This window comes from Rhinatrema bivittatum, chromosome 5 (assembly GCF_901001135.1).
Source record: "Rhinatrema bivittatum chromosome 5, aRhiBiv1.1, whole genome shotgun sequence".
NCBI lineage: Eukaryota > Metazoa > Chordata > Amphibia > Gymnophiona > Rhinatrematidae > Rhinatrema > Rhinatrema bivittatum.
In genome coordinates this window covers 224,020,025-224,039,166 of record NC_042619.1, presented here as the reverse complement: position 1 = coordinate 224,039,166, position 19,142 = coordinate 224,020,025, and the positions used below count along the sequence as shown (strand labels likewise).

The following is a 19,142-nucleotide window of genomic DNA, read 5'->3' as shown; positions in this document are numbered from 1 at the left end:
GTGCCAATTTGATAGCACTGGAGACCAAGGTCCTTCATTTATCCAGAGGGCAAGTACAGGAAAGACAGTGTCTATACAACCTTCCCCACACCTACACTGCTTCACCAGAGAACAGGCACAAGCTTCCCCAACACACACCTTCACTGCTTATTTATTTATCTAGTCAGTTAAAGTTAATTACATGCCCTACCCTTCCCGCCCAGTGTGAGCTTCACCACAGAACAGGTACAGCATAGGCAGCAGCAGTGCAATCTTCCCTCACATACACACACACCGCTCCACCACAGAAGAAGTAAAACACCGGCCGCAGTGATGCAAGCTTCCAATACTTCCCCACCACAAAACAGGTACGGTATGGGCAATGCAGAACGAGTACAGCATAGGCAGCAACATTGCAAGATTCATACACACACACACACACACACACACACTGCTGCACTACAGAACAGGCACAGTATACACAACACAGAACAGATACATCACAGGCAGCAGCAGTGCAAACCTCTCAAACTCCACCCCCCGCCTTTCACACACATACACACTGTTCTCAGCAGTGCAAGCTTCACACACACACATGCATGCATACACACACACATACACACTGTTCTCAGCAGTGCAAGCTTCAAACACACACACGCATGCATACACACACACATACACACTGTTCTCAGCAGTGCAAGCTTCAAACACACACATGCATACACACACACATACACACTGTTCTCAGCAGTGCAAGCTTCAAACACACACATGCATGCATACACACACACATACACACTGTTCTCAGCAGTGCAAGCTTCAAACACACACATGCATACACACACACATACACACTGTTCTCAGCAGTGCAAGCTTCAAACACACACATGCATGCATACACACACACATACACACTGTTCTCAGCAGTGCAAGCTTCACACACACACACACATGCATGCATACACACACATACACACTGTTCTCAGCAGTGCAAGCTTCAAACACACACATGCATACACACACACATACACACTGTTCTCAGCAGTGCAAGCTTCAAACACACACATGCATGCATACACACACACATACACACTGTTCTCAGCAGTGCAAGCTTCAAACACACACGCGCATGCATACATACACACATACACTCTGTTCTCAGCAGTGCAAGCTTCAAACACACACGCACATGCATACATACACACATACACACTGTTCTCAGCAGTGCAAGCTTCAAACACACACACGCATGCATACACACACACATACACACTGTTCTCAGCAGTGCAAGCTTCAAACACACACACGCATGCATACACACACACATACACACTGTTCTCAGCAGTGCAAGCTTCAAACACACACATGCATGCATACACACACACATACACACTGTTCTCAGCAGTGCAAGCTTCAAACACACACATGCATACACACACACATACACACTGTTCTCAGCAGTGCAAGCTTCAAACACACACATGCATGCATACACACACACATACACACTGTTCTCAGCAGTGCAAGCTTCACACACACACACACATGCATGCATACACACACATACACACTGTTCTCAGCAGTGCAAGCTTCAAACACACACACGCAATCATACACACACACATACACACTGTTCTCAGCAGTGCAAGCTTCAAACACACACACGCATGCATACACACACACATACACACTGTTCTCAGCAGTGCAAGCTTCAAACACACACATGCATGCATACACACACACATACACACTGTTCTCAGCAGTGCAAGCTTCAAACACACACGCGCATGCATACATACACACATACACTCTGTTCTCAGCAGTGCAAGCTTCAAACACACACGCACATGCATACACACACACATACACACTGTTCTCAGCAGTGCAAGCTTCAAACACACACACGCATGCATACACACACACATACACACTGTTCTCAGCAGTGCAAGCTTCAAACACACACATGCATGCATACACACACACATACACACTGTTCTCAGCAGTGCAAGCTTCACACACACACATGCATGCATACACACACACATACACACTGTTCTCAGCAGTGCAAGCTTCACACACACACACGCATGCATCACACACACATACACACTGTTCTCAGCAGTGCAAGCTTCAAACACACACGCGCATGCATACACACACACATACACACTGTTCTCAGCAGTGCAAGCTTCAAACACACACACGCATGCATACACACACACATACACACTGTTCTCAGCAGTGCAAGCTTCAAACACACACACGCATGCATACACACACACATACACACTGTTCTCAGCAGTGCAAGCTTCACACACACACACGCATGCATACACACACATACACACTGTTCTCAGCACTCTGCAGGTACAGCACAGGCAGCAGCAGTGCAAGCTTCACACACACACACACATACACCCACATACTCATACAGCCTCCCCATGAGCCTTCATTGACAACTACCTGGGGAATTATTTCTATGTTATCTCCCCTTTCCAACTTACTTTAGTGCAGTCATTGCTGTGATGGTCCTGGGCCGGGGGCAATGCACCAGGGATCCTTCCAGAACCCTGCAATCATGGCCTCTAAATTTGACCACCAGGTCAAATTTAGAGGCCTTTGCTCAATGACAGTGACTCCCTCCTTTCCAAAGGCTGTGAATGCTTCCCCTGGAGCATCTGCAGTCCTGGTTTAGCCGGGAAGCGAAAGATCTGAGCTAGAAATCAAGTCCGGGTCCCTCTATCAGGCCAGCGACATCACTGAAAGCTTTAACAGTAGTTTAGACAAGCATTTGCATAAGATTTTATGAGTGCAGGAATCCTGCCCAGAGGCAGGATATGGACCAAGTGATGTCCTGAAGTCCCTTCCACCCTATTAGTTTGTGATTCTGTGTGCATACATTTACAATTCATACTTTCCAGGACATTTTCTTGGGGACTGCAAAATAATTAAAATGAATAGACAATCAGCGGAATAAATTCGTTTCTGTCTTGCATGAAGGAGAATATTACAGCGCATGGCACATTGTTTGCAGCTCAGTTTTGCTGGGAATCTTGGATTCTGCACCCAAGAGATTCTGTTTAGCCTTTCATTCTGTGGCCAGGAGAGGCATGCCAAAAATTACACCTGGAGCAAATCTCCGCGGGCCAGAGGTGAAGATCTCCCAAGCTGGCTCCATTTCTGAAGGAAAAGCAGATGTGGCTCTGGTCTTCCACCATTGGGCGTGATTGCATGGTTCTGATTGAGCATCCGCACTTACCTTTAGTGCATAGGCCCAGGACTGGATCGCTGTATTGTTTGTTCAGATATTTGAGCATGTATTAGGAATTTTTCAGAAATTTTGGCTGAATTGAGCCCTGTGATCATGAATCAGTAGTACAAGGGGTCTACTAGTCATATTGGTCCTGGAGCAAACTGGGTTCTTTGCATGTTGCGGTTCCTTATATTGGACCAGCGTAAGAACTGCCCAGAGATGAAGCTGAGTATGAGCTTCCCACACCACAGAGGTCCTTTATCCAGATGTCCCTGATGATCATGGAGGTTTTTCAACCATGCCTGAGTTGCCACAGTTGAAATTAAGGCATTTTTCTTTTTCTGGCTTGCCTGGATAATATATATATATATATATATATATATATATATATATAAATACATAAACATGATCCTAGCTAGCCTGAACCTCAGGTATGGATCATAGCCCTTTAGTGCAGTTAGGGCCATGTAGGGTTAAGGGAAACAGACTGAAATGCAGAACTCCCCTTCTGGGTATTGCTGAAAATATCCCACATGCAAAAGCCTCTGACAAAAAAAAAAAAATAGCTTGGATGTCTTTGTTAACACAATAGAGTAAGGGCGTGTGAGTCTTCTGCAGGAACTAATCTGAGTTTCGTGACAGCCTGGGTATCACTTTTTTAGCTCTGAATTGCCTTTTCTTTTTTTTTTCCTAGAATGGCTGCCTCGGGGCTGCGGTACTGCTGTGTGGGCAGAGTCAAGAGTCGTTTAATGGCATTCAAGTCCTCTCTGGTTATCATTTTGCTTCTCTTCATTATAACTAAGCCGCTGAAAGGTAAGGGGTGATGATGCCTCTTCTGATGCCCTCTCTAAGGGTTGGGTCATGGGCTGCTCTAGAATTCTAAAAAGGGAGGGGATGCAGAGGGTGAGATGTATCATCATGTATAACCCCACCCCCGCCAGGGGCCAAACCACTGCTCTGTGAAATGACTTGAGAGCTGCAACCAGCTGTGAGACTGTGAGGTCTTTGGCAGTAATAACAAAAAGACATCTACCACCTACCGAATACAGAGTAACTCGGAAGAGCATGTTACGTAAATTAATTCAGTATGTTTCACTGTAGAGTTACACCCGCAATTTCAAGCAGGCGCAAAGCCAACCTGATTTTCAAACATAAGATCCGTGCACAGATTGACTTTGAAGATCAGATTCCGGGTGGCTGACTGTACACACGGCTACCCTGGTGTTGTAGCCGTGTGTAGCCTTGGCGTGCCATACCAGTCCATGCACGGTTTGGGAGGTGGGGGGGTTATGGTAGGGGGAAAGGTGAAACTTCAAGAGCCTCTGATGGGGAAACTTTTCATCTTGACTTTTACATTATCACTAAGTGTATCTGGTGTTCCCAAGGACTTTGTTGTACTTTTAAGTAAAAGTTGTAGCAAGTATTCTTAGAAAAAAAACAAACAAACACCCAGCCTACTTACACCTGTTCAAAAGCAGTTATAATAGATACGTTCACTTTCCTCTGCTTTAGAGGACAGACTGTCTACACTTCTTTATCTCTGAAGTGGGATAGCAGGAACTAATTAAAGAAGAATGTTGCTCCTCCTCTCTAAAATTCTTTCCAATCTGTTGTTCGGAGCTCCTGTTTTTTTAAGCTTTGTATGCTATGGAAACTTAAGCTCTATCTGAACCCAAGTGACTTTCGCATGGCTCTTCAGGTTCTAACAGGTTTGGATTACTGTAATGTGATTTATTTAGGTCTCCCCTGGTCTACTTTAAGAGTCCTACAGGTTATTCACAACTCGGCAGCAAGAGTCCTTACAGGTACTTGTTGGTATGATCACATTGCACATCTATGCTTTTCTCATTCCACTGCCTGCCGATAGAACGGAGAAAAATGTATAAAATCCTTGCGTTAATCCATAAAGCCATGAACAACAAGGCTCCTCTATGTATTAGTTCATTGCTGAAGATAATAAGGCCAGAAAAGGAGCTTACGATCCTATGGGCAGTGTCTGCTTGGTGTACCATCTGTGCGCTCATCAAGGTTAGCAGATTCTCGGGGAAAGATGTTTGCTGGGTCAGGCCCTGTGTTGTGGAGTCATTTATCGGATGCTCTCCGAAGAAAGCCCTGTTTTAAAACTTTTTAAAAGGTTCTTAAAAACCCCCCACATCTGTTTGGAAAAGCATTTCTCTTCCATTTAGTGACTATAGTAGAGTTAGTTTTCTGTTTTTGACTCCTGGTAAGGTGCTGATAAGAGAAAGGATGTAGCTGCCTTAGTTGAAATGATGTGATTTTATTTGGATATTCCTATGTTGGTTACTGTTGTAAGCCACTTAGAATGTTAGATAATGCAGCATAGAAATATTTTAATAAATAAATTACATCCAGCCCAATCAATTAATTATCTCTTGCGGTAGAGCCACCTCCCACCATTACTGAAAAACCCTGGGATTTTCCCTTCCTTCCCATAAAAGAACTGGTTCACCTAAGACAATACTTTCCCACTTTCAGGCCGATGCAATATCATATGCTAGCCACTGCGCATAGCTTACACACGATTGGACGTGTGTTTTGGATGCACGTCCATAACCCCCGATCCAATACGGGGATTAGCACATCCAAAATGTGCATCCAAATCACCACGTAGCTAATACAGCTCATCACATGGAAATCCATGTAGATGAGCATTATTAGCTAATCCCCGCAATCCAATAAATTATCTGCGCGGCCAAGGTGCTCTTGCAAATGTGGCAAATTTTATGCCAGCCCAGGGCTGGCATAAAGGTATGCACATTCAAAGACGCATTGGAAAAAAATGAAAAATCCTGCTTGCTGTGATTCCTCTTAATAGTATCATACCGATACTAAGTAGGAAAAAAACAAATAAAGCAGTATTTATTTTACAAGAAAGTTAAAAATAAATAAATTTCTGGACGTCCAATAAACACACAAGAATCACAGTCCAGGCCACGTATCTTGTGCGTGTGTACGCCATTAGTGGGAGAAAACGGATGCTCGTAGACTGAGTGTCTGTTTTCTCAACTCGCTTGACAGCCACCTCTCCTGTTCGCCTGATGCCGAGGAACTGCTAGGGGTGCACATTTGTCTCTAGCACCTCCTTTTTAGCACGACCCTTCATTTAAATATTAGATTGCTCGCCTAGGAGAGGTGGCGGGGCGTGCGTTAGGAAAGCAGGCGCTCAACACTGAGCGTCTGTTTTCTGTGGAGATTTATTGCATTGGCCCATTTGAGTTTACTCACTGGACCTGTGTCAGGATGATGCAAAAAATGTTTAAGCTTCACCCAGAAACCAGTTCACCAGCTTCTCCAGACAGCTTCCTCTCCCTTCTCCTGATGGAGAACACTTAAAAAATACCCACTTGATTCTATCAATGCTCCCTTCTGGGCATAGCACACATCTGGTCAAACCAAAGGGTGTCTGTAATGCACCATTACCATTCCTGCTTTATCGTTGGATTTTATCATCTCTAGTTTAGAGAATGGGTTTGACTTTAGCAAGGCAAAGGGGCTTTTATGCATGCAAATGGCATTCCAGGAGACTTCTGAGAGATCTCATGGGAGACTCCCAGGCTGCCTACTCTGCCTCCCAGATGCCATGATGGGTATTCTGCTTCTGTGGGCACCAGCTCGGCAGCAGCGCACTGCCTCCTTCTCCTCCTTCCTGGTCCCAGGAATAGCAGCAGTTGGTAGTACATGCCACAAGACCATGGTGAGAAAGCGTTCACTTACTGTCCCTGCGACCATCACTATTCCTTCTCCTGCCCAGTAATGTGCCGTTTCCAGTTAGAATGGGAACTCACACCCCAGGGGCGATGGAGCTGGAGTGACAGGAGCTCTCTCTGAGTCCCTGCACCGATTCTGCTGTAGTCCTAGAGGTGGGAAGGGGAGAAACAGCAACAGAAGGGTAGGAGGGGGAGGATGGGAGGGAAACTGTGGGAGAGGGGGGCTGTGAATTAGAGGAGACTTAGAGAGGGGGGAGGGAAGCCAAGAGCAGAACAGGAGGTTAGGAGAGGATGGAAATCTAAGAGGGGGATAGAAGTTGGAGGAGATGGCATGGGAGATGGAAGCTGGCATCTGGGGTTCGAGGTTAAGTGGGGAGAAATGGAGACTGGAAGTTGGGATGATAGATAGATGAGGGAGTTGGACTGTGAAAGGGGAAGGCTGGGAGGAGAAGGTGAGGCAAAGAAGTGGCACTCTAGAGGTGTGAGGGCACTGGGGTTACGGGATAAGAGATGGAGGGAAGGTGGGAAACTGATGGAGCGGGAGATTGACTGAGATAGAGTGAAAAATTAAGGGGGGAGATGTGCTGGTTGGAATAAGGCAAAAGGGGAAACAGAGGCCTGGGAGGAACAATGGGAAGAAAGATGGAAAGATGGGAGAGGGACTGGAAGAATAAGATGGGGCATGAGGGAAATGAAAAATGACAAATGTGGGAAGAGAAGGAGAGGAAAAGAAGTGAAATGGTGGTGATGGAAAAAAAGGACAAAGGCAAGAAGAGTAAAAATTGGAGCAGTAACAGAAAAGAGAAGACAGAGAAATGGAAGCAAAAGGGTACGAAAAAAGACAGCATTGAGGTATATATTGTATGCAAGTGTCTTTAATTTGTTTGTAAAATGTCAATCACAATCATAATAGTATTAGCAAATATTTGCAAGGGCCAGGGTTGTTTATGTGCTGTCATTTTTCTCTCCAAGCCCCCCATCCCTCCAGTTTCTCTGAGGCTATCAAGCCAAACCCGTGCTGTCTGTAATATTTTCTGTAGCGTGAGAAGCTTGGGGACAAGGGATGATCTTCTGACGTTAGAGGTGGGGAGAGGCTTAAAATGAAAGTGGAAAAATACTTTTTTTTTTTTTTCACTGAGAGGGCAAAGGATACCTGGGACAGACTTCCAGTGGAGGTTATAGGAGCTAAAACCCTGGCAAGGTTCAAGCATGAGCGGGACAGACCGGGTGGCATGGAGAAAAGCAGATGCCAAGCAAGGCTTTGCAGCAGGAGAGTGGGCAGGCAGCCTGGCTTGATATCTCCTGCGTTTCTATAAGGAACTGTTTCATTTTCATTCCATTTATTAAATTTGATTATCTGCTGATCATTTAGCTCAGTGGATTACATTGCAAAGCAATACAATGCATAACAAACAATCCAAAACGACGACAGACATCCATGAGCAATGCCCATATAAAAATCGGACGTATGTCACAGACTGTGTACTGAGCAAGACGTAAACCAGTTAGCAAAAGGAGGAATAAAAGCAAGAATATAGAACTGAGCTAAGATCGCATGGTTGGCCTTGTTGGGGTCAGAAACATGGGAGAGCTGTCTGTATTTATTACAGGCTGTCAGTTCTTTACCAGACTTCACTGATTAAGCAACAATTACATTAGGTGACCTGTGATCCCAGATCTTAGTGTCGCTTACCCATGCTGTCAATTTCAGCCCTGCCCAGCCTCATATATTAAACATTAGATCAAAGTCCGGTACAGGTGGATTGGCCAACCAGTTGTTCTTCTTACAGATCTGCTTAAGTCTTTAAAATGTGTCCGAGCACATAGGACGTGCAGAATTCTTCTCCTCCATTGTGGACGTTTTCCTATAATTTCAAAAAATAAATATTCTAGAGCCAGCCTGGTGGTTCAGCAGCAGCAGCAGCAGCAGCGCCATGCATTGCCACGTGAAAAAGTCTCTTCCCTGGGTTGGCCAAAGGTCGGGGACACCGACGAGGCAGTGTTCACAGACCCTGAGGGAAGGGAGCCTTGGCCATCACTCGAAGGTGGCCCCATTTAGCCTGGCTCGGAGCGCAGGCACGCGGGGCTCCAGAAGGAGCCATGGTCTCGCGGCTGCTGCCCAAGGAGCGTCAGTGCAAAGCTGCGGTTCAGACTCTGTGCTCAGAGTAAGCAGTCCAGCGGGAACAGTGCGCATGCCACTTAATCTGATAAGACCCTCCCAACAAAAAAAAAAACAAAACAGTTTAGTATTGATTTGAGGAAACAAGAAAGCTGTGCAAAACAGGAATGCCTAATCTCATTGGCAGCTGCAGCTCAGGTGCAGGGCAGATCGGAAGGGAAACCCGGAAGCAGCACACAGGGAGAGAGAGAAACACGGGGCATCTTATGATGTCAGTTCAACCCTCTTTTCCAATGCTAAACCGAGAAGGAGGGAAAACATTTTACCATTTTCTTATCTTACATAACTGTGCATTAGTTCAGTACACGCAGACATGCATTAGAACATTCCCTCGCTTTTTCTCTTTAAGGATTTGATGTTGCCAAGGAACGTCGGGGCTAGGTGGGGGGGTAGGGGTTATAAAAGGAGGAGTTAAAAAAACCCCGGCTAGTTGCAAATGCAGATTTCAATGTGCCATACACCACCAGAAGCCCCAAAGGACCCGGGGGTGGGGGAGAAGCCCGCTGGGTCAAAAATGCAATTAAAAAAAAACCCAACTATTCTAAAGGGCTGTTCAGCAAAGTATATAGGAAGTGGGACATGGAAAAAGGGCAGATGAAGTTAGAAGCAGCAAATTACTAGACATAGACAGAGTAAAAATAATTAGTGCCGGTGCTGATACTAAAACACTCCAGGCTCTGCCTGGGTCATGAGGAGCCCCCTCCCCGTTGTTTACACGGAATGTCCCAATGATACAGGGAAACCGGCCCCCTTGCCCAGGGATGTTCTGGGCTATCGGTGAAATATAAGCTTGCAATACAGAATAATATCCATTGCCAAACTGCAGAACATTTCTCCAACTTGTGCTAAGTTTCAAAACCAAATGCCACCCCCCCCCCCCCCCCCGAACAGTAATTATCATGTATGCAGGTGCTAATTTCATTTTACTGCCAGGCCCCATGCTCTGCAATGGAACAGGCTGTAGTGATGCAAAACGCACGCGCACGTCAGGTGGCCATGAGCAGGGGTAGGCAGGAGGGAAAATGCTAATGATGACAACGTCATGGAATGTGAGTTCTATGTGCAGGAAGCTTCCAGGGATGGGCACGGGTAGGGTCAGGAGTGCAACTTAATTAATGAGCCAGAATACTGCATCCTTAGGCTCTCTAGCTGGCATTTACTGCTTCCCCCCCCCCCCCCCTGCCCAAATTCGCCATCACATTATTGTTTTTGCAATGTACAAGAAGGTTATTAACAGGGCAGATTCTGTTTGGACAGCTATTATGACTTTGGAGCAGTCAATTTCGTCTTTGATTACTGTGGTAGCTGATATAAATAATGGTCACAAATATCGGAACAACAATTTTCTTTACATACTGGTAAAATTTGAAGAAATGGAGCAGAAAATGATTCAAGAACAGAAGGTTCAAACTGATCTTATACAAGGAAAGATGGCACAGCCGCACAACAACTAAGGACATTAGAAAAACATTGAAAATGAAATAAGGTTTCTTAATCTAAGAGTACCAAATTTTCCTCAGATCCAGTATACCACTCCAGGTGAGCAATTAAAAAAATACCTTCAGGAGGTTTTAAAAATAACTCCTGAAGCTGTGCCGCCCCTTGCAAAAATTTACTTTATATCCCTTTGATAAAGAAGAAGAAGAAGCAGTGCCGCGAGGACAGAGTACAGCGCCAGAACCTTTACTATCTAATCTTGTTGGAGTCTTCTGGTGAAGAGCAAGTACTTAGACCTGGAACTTTATTAGTTAAGTTTATTTTTCCTTCAGATAGAGATTCAGTGCTTGGATTATTTTTGTGAAACAGACAGGTTTTATATTGTGGACAAAAATTATGGATTTTTCCAGATATAGTTAAAGCTACACAGCAGAGGAGGAAGGAGTTTTTAGCTGTTTGCCCACAAGCTAGACAAATTGGTGCTCAAATAACTGTAAGATTTCCCTGTAAATGTATTATGAGGTTTAATAATGTTAAATATGTTTATTATGAGCCATCGGATCTTAAATCTTTCCTGGTGGCTAAAGTCTTGGTAGGGAATACCGCAAACTGAGCTGTTATCTCATATAAGAGATACGGGGATATCCTCCTTATTTCTTTTGTTCTTTATAATTATGTTTTGTAATATAGCTCCTTAAAATCTTGGCTCCCCTGATTGCATAGTACAAAGGATATTAGACATAAAATGTTATATCTTTACTTTATACATAAAGTTAGGGGATAAGTAATAATGCTGTATTAAGTATAATATAGTATTACGAATATTTTCTTGTATATGTAATATGGTTTTCTTTTTCCTTGGATGTTATTAATATCCTTGTTATTGGCTTGGTTATTACTGTCAAATATTGATATAATTAATAAAGAGTAAATTATTTAAAAAAAAAAAAAAGATTTGCAAGAGGAAACTCCCTGCAGGGTTTCCATTTGACAATGCAGGGCCGGCCGGCACCAAAGGTATTTACTATCTTCAGTCTGTGCATTGGCTTTGCAATAGGTGCCAAGTCGGCACAGTAAATCATGGGTTCACCGGATCCACCCTCCCCTTTGAGGCAGGGGCACTTTGATCCGCATGGGGGCCGAGGGGAGAGGGCAATATGCAGCCCCTGATTTTACTCAGGTAACTGCTTATGTTAGCTGAGTAAATGAAATCATTTCCACATCCGGCTAAAATCCTGAGCATGCTAAGGAGACTGAGATTGCTCAGGTGTGCTAGAGAGTTAGGTCCTCTGAGCTGTGCAGATCCCAAGCCTCCCACCCTTCACCCTGTGGAGATGGGGCAGTCCTCCCTGACATACAGCTGGAATCCAGCTGGAATGAATGAAATCGCTCCTACGTGGGAACCCCACAGCTGTATTAAGTGATGCTCTGAGCTGATTTCTATTCTTGATATCATCTGATGCTCTGATTTCTGAGTAAGACAGATTCTGCATCCTCTTGGTGAGAATTTCATCTCGCACCTGGCCTATAATATAGAGCCCTGGTAGCTTGCGTATAAGGTGAGCACCAGCTGTGCTATTCTCCAATGATCATTTTTCTCTTTTGCTTAATTTCTGCCCTAGAATCGTCAGCCTGCCAGTATTCTCTTCAAAAGCCAACTGTGGACAGACTAGCAAAAACTTGATTAATAACAGATAACCATTTCAGTACTCAGCCAACAGGAAACACTAAACTCAGACAAAGAATGCATCAGCACTAATCTAGGGACTGGACTAACACTTACCAGTAATCCCTGAAACGTAGCCATGCAGGAGGACCATAGCCCAATCATTCGGCAGCCAAAGGCGGGAAGCTGGGTTCAACTGACTGTACTAAAGAAAAGGAAATTATCAGGTAAGTAGTAATTTCTTATTTCTTAGCAAATAGTCAGATGAATCCAGAACCAGTGGGATGTACCCAAGCTACTCTCGAATAGGGCGGGAGGCTGCCCGCGGTCCAGTCAAAACTGCATTTACAAAGGCTGCATCCTCTTGGTCCTGCACATCCAGACAATAATACCTGGAAAAGGTGTTTAAGGAGGAACACGATGCAGCTCAGCAAATGTCAACGGGAGACAGCAATCTTCTTCCCATGATACTGCCTGAGCCCTAGTGGAATGAGCCCTAATCTGACTAGCATCCACGTATGTGGCCATGACTACCTCCTTAATCCAGCGAGCTATTGTAGCCCGTGAAACCAGCTCACCCTGTTTACTACCACCATGGAGGACAAACAGGCAATCCGTCTTCCTGAGAGGTTTAGAAACCTCCATATACCTCTCGATGTGTCTCTTAACATCTAAGGGTCGCAACGGGTGATATTCCTCTGCATCTCTTTCCCTATCCAGAGATGGCAGGGAAATGGACTGATTCAAGTGAAAATCTGAGACCACTTTTGGCCAAAAAGGAAGAAACAGTATGCAGCTATATCACCCCCGGAGTCACTTGAAGGAACGGCTCCTGGCAAGACAAGGCCTGCTGCTTGGCAATTTGATGTGCAAAACAAATCGCCACAAGAAACACCGTTTTCAAGGTTAGTAACTGGAAGGAAAGGTTACACATTGGTCTGAACGTAGGGCCCGCTAAAAGATCCAAAACCAGATTAAGACTCCACAAGGGCGGAGATCCAAAATGGCGTCTTGAAGGAAGGTCGTGTGAAGAAGCGCTCTTGATTCCTGAAAATTTTTCCGCAAAGAATGCCTCACACGAAAAGAAAGGGCAGAGTCCGAGCTGAAACTCCGACAACCCCGACTACTGCCCTTTCTCAACCTGCAATAGAAAGCTTCTTCACGCTGGCAAGTAGACCTCCGGGAGGCGAGTCTGTGATTGCCGCTGGACTGGAGTGGATTCCAACGGCCTTAGACCTAAACACCACCTTAAGCCCCGGAGCTCCCGTGGTTCCCCTACCGCCGACCCACATACAACCCCGGCTCCTGGGTCAGAACGCTCACCTTACAGAGGAAGTATCGGGAGGCCCTCTCGGAGTGGAAAAGGAGGAGAATGTAGTGGAGGCTGGCTTGGTTATGGCGACCCCCGAAAATCCTTGGTGACAACAGCTGAGTGAGGACGGAGGGAAAATATCTAGCGCCTTACCGATAACATCAACGCCAGACGGGCAGGGAGAAATGGCGGCGGCCTTAGAAGTTAGGCAACAACGCCGTCAAGAAATGCCGGTAAGCGTAATTTTACCTTCTCTTGAGGACCAAGGACAAAAAATTACCTTAGAGAATGTATGGACTGTGTTATTGGAGTTGAAAACCTCAATAGTGAACATGTCAACTATTATTTCAACTACACAGAATCAAGTACAAAGTTTAAATCCGGTAGTGAAACAACATACTGAAAAAATTGAGAATTTACAAGAACAAATTACTCAAATAAAAGAAGTACAGGCTGAATTGATAAAGTCTGATAAGAATAATATAAGAAGAACAGAAAATATAGAGAATCAAGCTAGATACAGAAACTTGAGAATTTTGAACTTTCCCCAAGTAAAGTTGATCTCTCCTCTGGAACAACTTAAAAGATTTCTACAGGAAAATTTACAATTTACTTCAGAAGCTATACCTTCTATAGAAAAGATCTTCTACATTAAATCTGGAGAGAAGCCAGGGAATGAACAAGGAAATATAGAAGCACAAGCACAGGATTTGGGAAATCTAACAGAGTTCCTCGAACAGTCTATGGAAGAACAGATAGAATTCCGGGGAACTCTTTGTGTAAGATTCATCTATTCCTCAGATAGAGACACTATTTTGAGGTTATTTCTCCGTAACAGGAATAAACTTTATCTTGGTGGAAAAGTTTGGGTTTATCCGGACATCACGAGAGAAACGCAAATTCGTAGAAAACAATTTCTACAGATGGCTCAGGAAGTAAAAAACTTGGGCGCATATATGGTGATCCGATACCCTAGTAAATGTGTTGTTAAATTAAATATTCAAAGATATGTGTACTTTGATCCTCAAGATCTACGTAATTTTCTTGATTCACATAATTCTTTAAATAATGCTACCTAGGCTTCCCACGGGATTAGACTTAATGAGTGTGTATACTTCCTTCTTTATTTTAAAACAAACATATTTCCTGCTGCCTATTTTGTGGAATTTTGGATCTCCCATTACTTTATAAATTAGATGTATGTTACATAGTCAGTATTATTTCTTTATGCCAATTGATCCAATTAGGAAAAGTACTTGTTTGATTATGAATATACGAATTATTGCATTGGCATGCATTTAAAATTTCTGCTGTTTATGTAAGCTGAAAATTAATAAAGATTAAATACAAAAAAAAAAAAGACTCCACAAGGGCACTGGGAACTGCAAGGGAGGATGAAGATATTTCATTCCTTTCAAAAAACAGGCCACATCTGGATGAGCTGACAAGGGACACCATTCACCTGACCCTGAAACAGGCAAGAGCCACTACTTGCACCTTTAAGGGATTAAGGGCCAACCCTTTATTCAATCCATCTTGTAAAAACTCCAAAATGAGCGGGATCTTAACCGAACAAGGAAGAACACCTCAATCTTCACACCAAGCCTCAAACACTCGCCAAACCCGCACATAAGCTAAGGAAGTGGAAAACATTTTTGCTTGTAGCAAGGTGGCAATCACCGCAGTAGAATATCATGCTTCAGCAAGCAAGCCTTCTCAAGGGCAATATCATACAACAAAATTGAGTTGGATCTTCATGAAGAATAGGACCCTGCTGCAACAGATTCCTGTGCACTGGAAACTGGAAGGGGGAGTCTACCAGGGGCCTTCAAGGATCCGCATAGCATGGTTTCCTGGGCCAATCTGGTGCCACCAGAAGCACCATCCCTTTGTGATTCTTAACCCTCCGAACCATTCTGTCCAACATGGGCCATTCCTACTCGAGATTATCAATACCCATTGATTTTGGATCTCTCCTGCGACTGAAGAATTGAGGAACCTTTGCATTGCGAGAAGTCACCAGCAGGTCTAGAAATGGAAGGCCCCAGCGATCTACTATCAGCTGAAATGCCTCATCTGACAATACCCATTCTCCTGGGTCCAGACTCTCCCTGATGAGAGAGTCTGCTCTCATATTGTTTTTTCCTGCAGTGTGTGAGGCCAAGATCTCCTAAAGATGCACTTCCGCCCATTCCATAAGTTGGTCTATCTCTTGCGATACTTGATGGCTCTTCTTCCCTGCCGATTGATGTAAGCAGGTACAAACAATTGAACTTCAAACAATTGAACAACAAACACATAACCAAAATCAATATGTGTGTAACTTTTAAGCAGATTAAGTTTCATTCTTTTAAAGCTCAGCAAAAGAGTAAAAGTACAATGTTAAAGGTATTCTAGTAACCTAAACTGTTACAATGTGAATTGGAAATGAATCATTACACTTACCAATTAATATTATTTACAAACTATGTTACCGACCCTCAAATGGCACCTATGTAAATTAAGATACGTTAGCTTCTTTTTATGTGCCTTAATGTAAACCGTTGTGACGGTTCCCACCAAACGACGGTATAGAAAAATGTTAAAATAAATAAATAAAGCCACTGTCGTTGCATTGTCTGACATTATCTGGACTGCTTGAGCCTGCCACCTGTCACTGAACTGCAAACACACCAACCAGACTGTCCGGGCTTCCAGCCAACTGATGTTCCAGAGAGACTCTTCTGTACTCTAGTGCCCTTGTACAGTCAATTCCTGACAGTGAGATCCCCAAACCTGAATGCTCACATCTGTCATGAGTACAAACCAGTCTGGTGATTTTAGGGAAATTCCCTTTCTTAGATGATCCGCTTGTAACCACCACTGTAATTGACAGCAGACCTCCATCAGCAGGTGGAGCCAAATCAAATAGTCCTGAGACAGCAGGGAGCACTGAAGAGGATGCATTTGTGCCCTCACCCATGGCACCACTTCCAGGGTTGCCGCCATCAAACCGAGTACCTGCAATTAGGATTACACTGTCATTGTGTATAATGTTCATCAAGGGATGCATCTGCACCATCAACTTCTGAATATGATCTTCCAGCAGGAAAACCCTGTCCTTCTTTGTGTCAAACTGAACACTGAGATATTCTAGTGACTGAGAAGGCTGAAGACTGCTCTTGGCCAGGTACACCACCCAGCCAAGCTTCTGCAACAGGAAAATCACTTTGCAGGTCACCAGGCGGCTCTCTTCCAGAGGCTTGGCCTGAATCAGTCAGTCATCCAAATATGGGTGTACCAAGATCCTATTCTTTCTCAATTCTGCCGCCACCACCACCACAACCTTGGAAAAGATTCCAAGTGCGGTGGCCAGACCAAAAGGCAGTGCCCGAAACTGACAATGGCATCCCAAAACCGTGAATCGCAGAAAATGTTGGTGTTCTAGTCAGATGGGAATATGCAAGTATGCCTCGGACAGATCCAAGGAGGTCAGAAATTCCCCCAGCTGCACAGCCATTATCACTGAGCACAATGATTCCATGCAAAAATGAGTCAACTGCAAATGACAGTTGACCCCTTTGAGGTCCAGGATGGGACAAAAAGAGCCCTCCTCCTTCTTGGGCACAACGAAATAAATGGAATATTGACCCATATTTTCTTGAGACATAGGCACTGGGACCACAGCCCTCAGACTGAGGAGCCTTGACAATGTACACTCCACTGCCTTCTTATTCTGCAGGGAGTGGCAGGGAGACACCATGAACATGTCCTGAGGAACAATGCGGAACTCCAGTGCATATCCTTTTCATATCACCTCCAGGACCCACTAGTCTCATGTAAGAGAGAGAGAGGCACCTCCTATCTTCTGTTCCTGGTGGGGGGGGGAGGGGGTCAGCAAACCTACATTGGGAGGCTCAGGAGGTTCCACTACCTGAGCCTATGCCCCAGCTGGGCTATCTGGGACAAAAGGACTGACACCTACAAAAAGGTCACTCCTCTGTAGGGCTGAAAATGCTTGGATCCCTTGGCATGACCTCTCATGCCAAAGGAGCATGGCATCTGCTTCTTATCCTCCAGCAACTGAGGAACTGGCGATTCACCCCACTTACTGGCCAGTTTCTCCAACTCGCTCCCAAACAAAAGCGAGCTTTAAAGGGCAATTTCTCAAGGTTAGTCTTGGAGCTCGCATCAGCTGACCAATTTTCTCCGCCATAACTGATGCATGGCCACTATTACCAAAGCCACCCCTCTGACTGAGGTGTGGAACAAATCGCAGCCTGCATCTGCCAAAAAAATGGCTGCTGGCTACATAACTGCCCTGCAATTCATTCCAAATTCATCTAAGAGAGAAGTAAACAAGAGCAAGTCACCAGGGAACAACAAGAAGCTATCTGCAAGGTCATTGCCACTGCTTCAAATGCTTGCTTAAGGATGCCCTTAATTCTCCTATCGTGCACATTCTTCAAGACTGCTCCTCCCTCCATGAGGATAGTCATCCACTTGGAGACGGCACAGAGAAGCACGTCCACTTTCAGAAATTGCAAACGCTCTCTCCCCACTGGATCTAGGGGTTATAGACCTTCCAAAACTCGACTCCCTTTGAAATTAGCCTCTGGGGTGCCCCACTCAAAATCAATCAGTTCTTGAATGGCCTCCATAACAGGGGAAAAAACAAGAGGCTTTACGCAAAGAAACCAAAATGGGATTTTTCTTTGGCTCAGACATGGAATCTGCCCCAGGTACTCCCAGCATCTTCAACGTCTGGGAAATCAGAGCTGGTGGCTCATTTCTATGAAAGAACTGCAATATAGTCCTATACGGTGCCAGTCCTGGAGGAATTTCCCCATCCTCCAGAGAATCAGGATCAGCCTCATTATCCGTGCCAGCTAGATTCCTAACAGTTTTACTGGGCGAGTGAGAGGTCACCACCTGCGACTCTGACCTGGCAAGTTTGGATGGGGCTGAGAACTGTGCCTGAAGAAAGGATTACAATCCTTGAAAAAATTCTATCCAAGAAAAGGCAGAAGGATCCATGCCAAAATCAGGAGGTACCTGTGGCTGTGCCCACTGAGCTACTGTCCCCCGCTGACAAACCAGTTAAGGATGTTCCAAGGTCAGGTGCCCCTCCTAACATGTCTTTACCCAGGCCATCATCAGGATGGGAAGAACCAGGCTTAGTAAAATCAGAGGAAGATAATTCTCCCTGATCCTCTAAGCAGTGCTGGCACAAGTTAGAGGGCACGCCAGGCTGAGATGCCCGAATAAGACAGGCAGCACAGAGAGAAAGGCGCTTAGGTTTCTTAGCCACAGGCACCATCAGTCAGTCAGAACGCTTAACAGGCAACTGAAGGTGTGCATCCAGCTGAATTCACGCTATAAAATATACGTGCCCAAAATTTAGGCATCCCAAAGCTAGATATCGCAAAGCTAAGCGTCCAAAACTTAAGCACACAACAATGCACCTAAATTATATGCACAGGCAAGCACGTGCCTAACACAGAAGCCGCTTCACCTAGACATCCAAGCAGGCGTCTGTGGCTGCAGGGGGAGAAGGCATATACCATCACCGCCAAGCTCAGCTTCCTGCACCTGCTGCCTTTCAGCTG

At 44.8% G+C, this 19,142-nt stretch overlaps 1 protein-coding gene across 8 annotated transcripts in view; it reads left to right on the top strand.

Annotated features, from left to right (window-relative positions):
- Positions 1–19,142, top strand: part of ADGRG2 (adhesion G protein-coupled receptor G2) — a 224,355-nt gene that overhangs the window by 14,153 nt on the left and 191,060 nt on the right. For all 8 annotated transcript variants that reach the window (XM_029603355.1, XM_029603356.1, XM_029603357.1 and 5 more), the window contains exon 3: positions 3,927–4,045. In XM_029603355.1, coding sequence (XP_029459215.1) covers positions 3,928–4,045 — 118 coding nt within the window. In that variant the 5' untranslated portion in view covers position 3,927. The remainder of the gene's footprint in view (positions 1–3,926; positions 4,046–19,142) is intronic.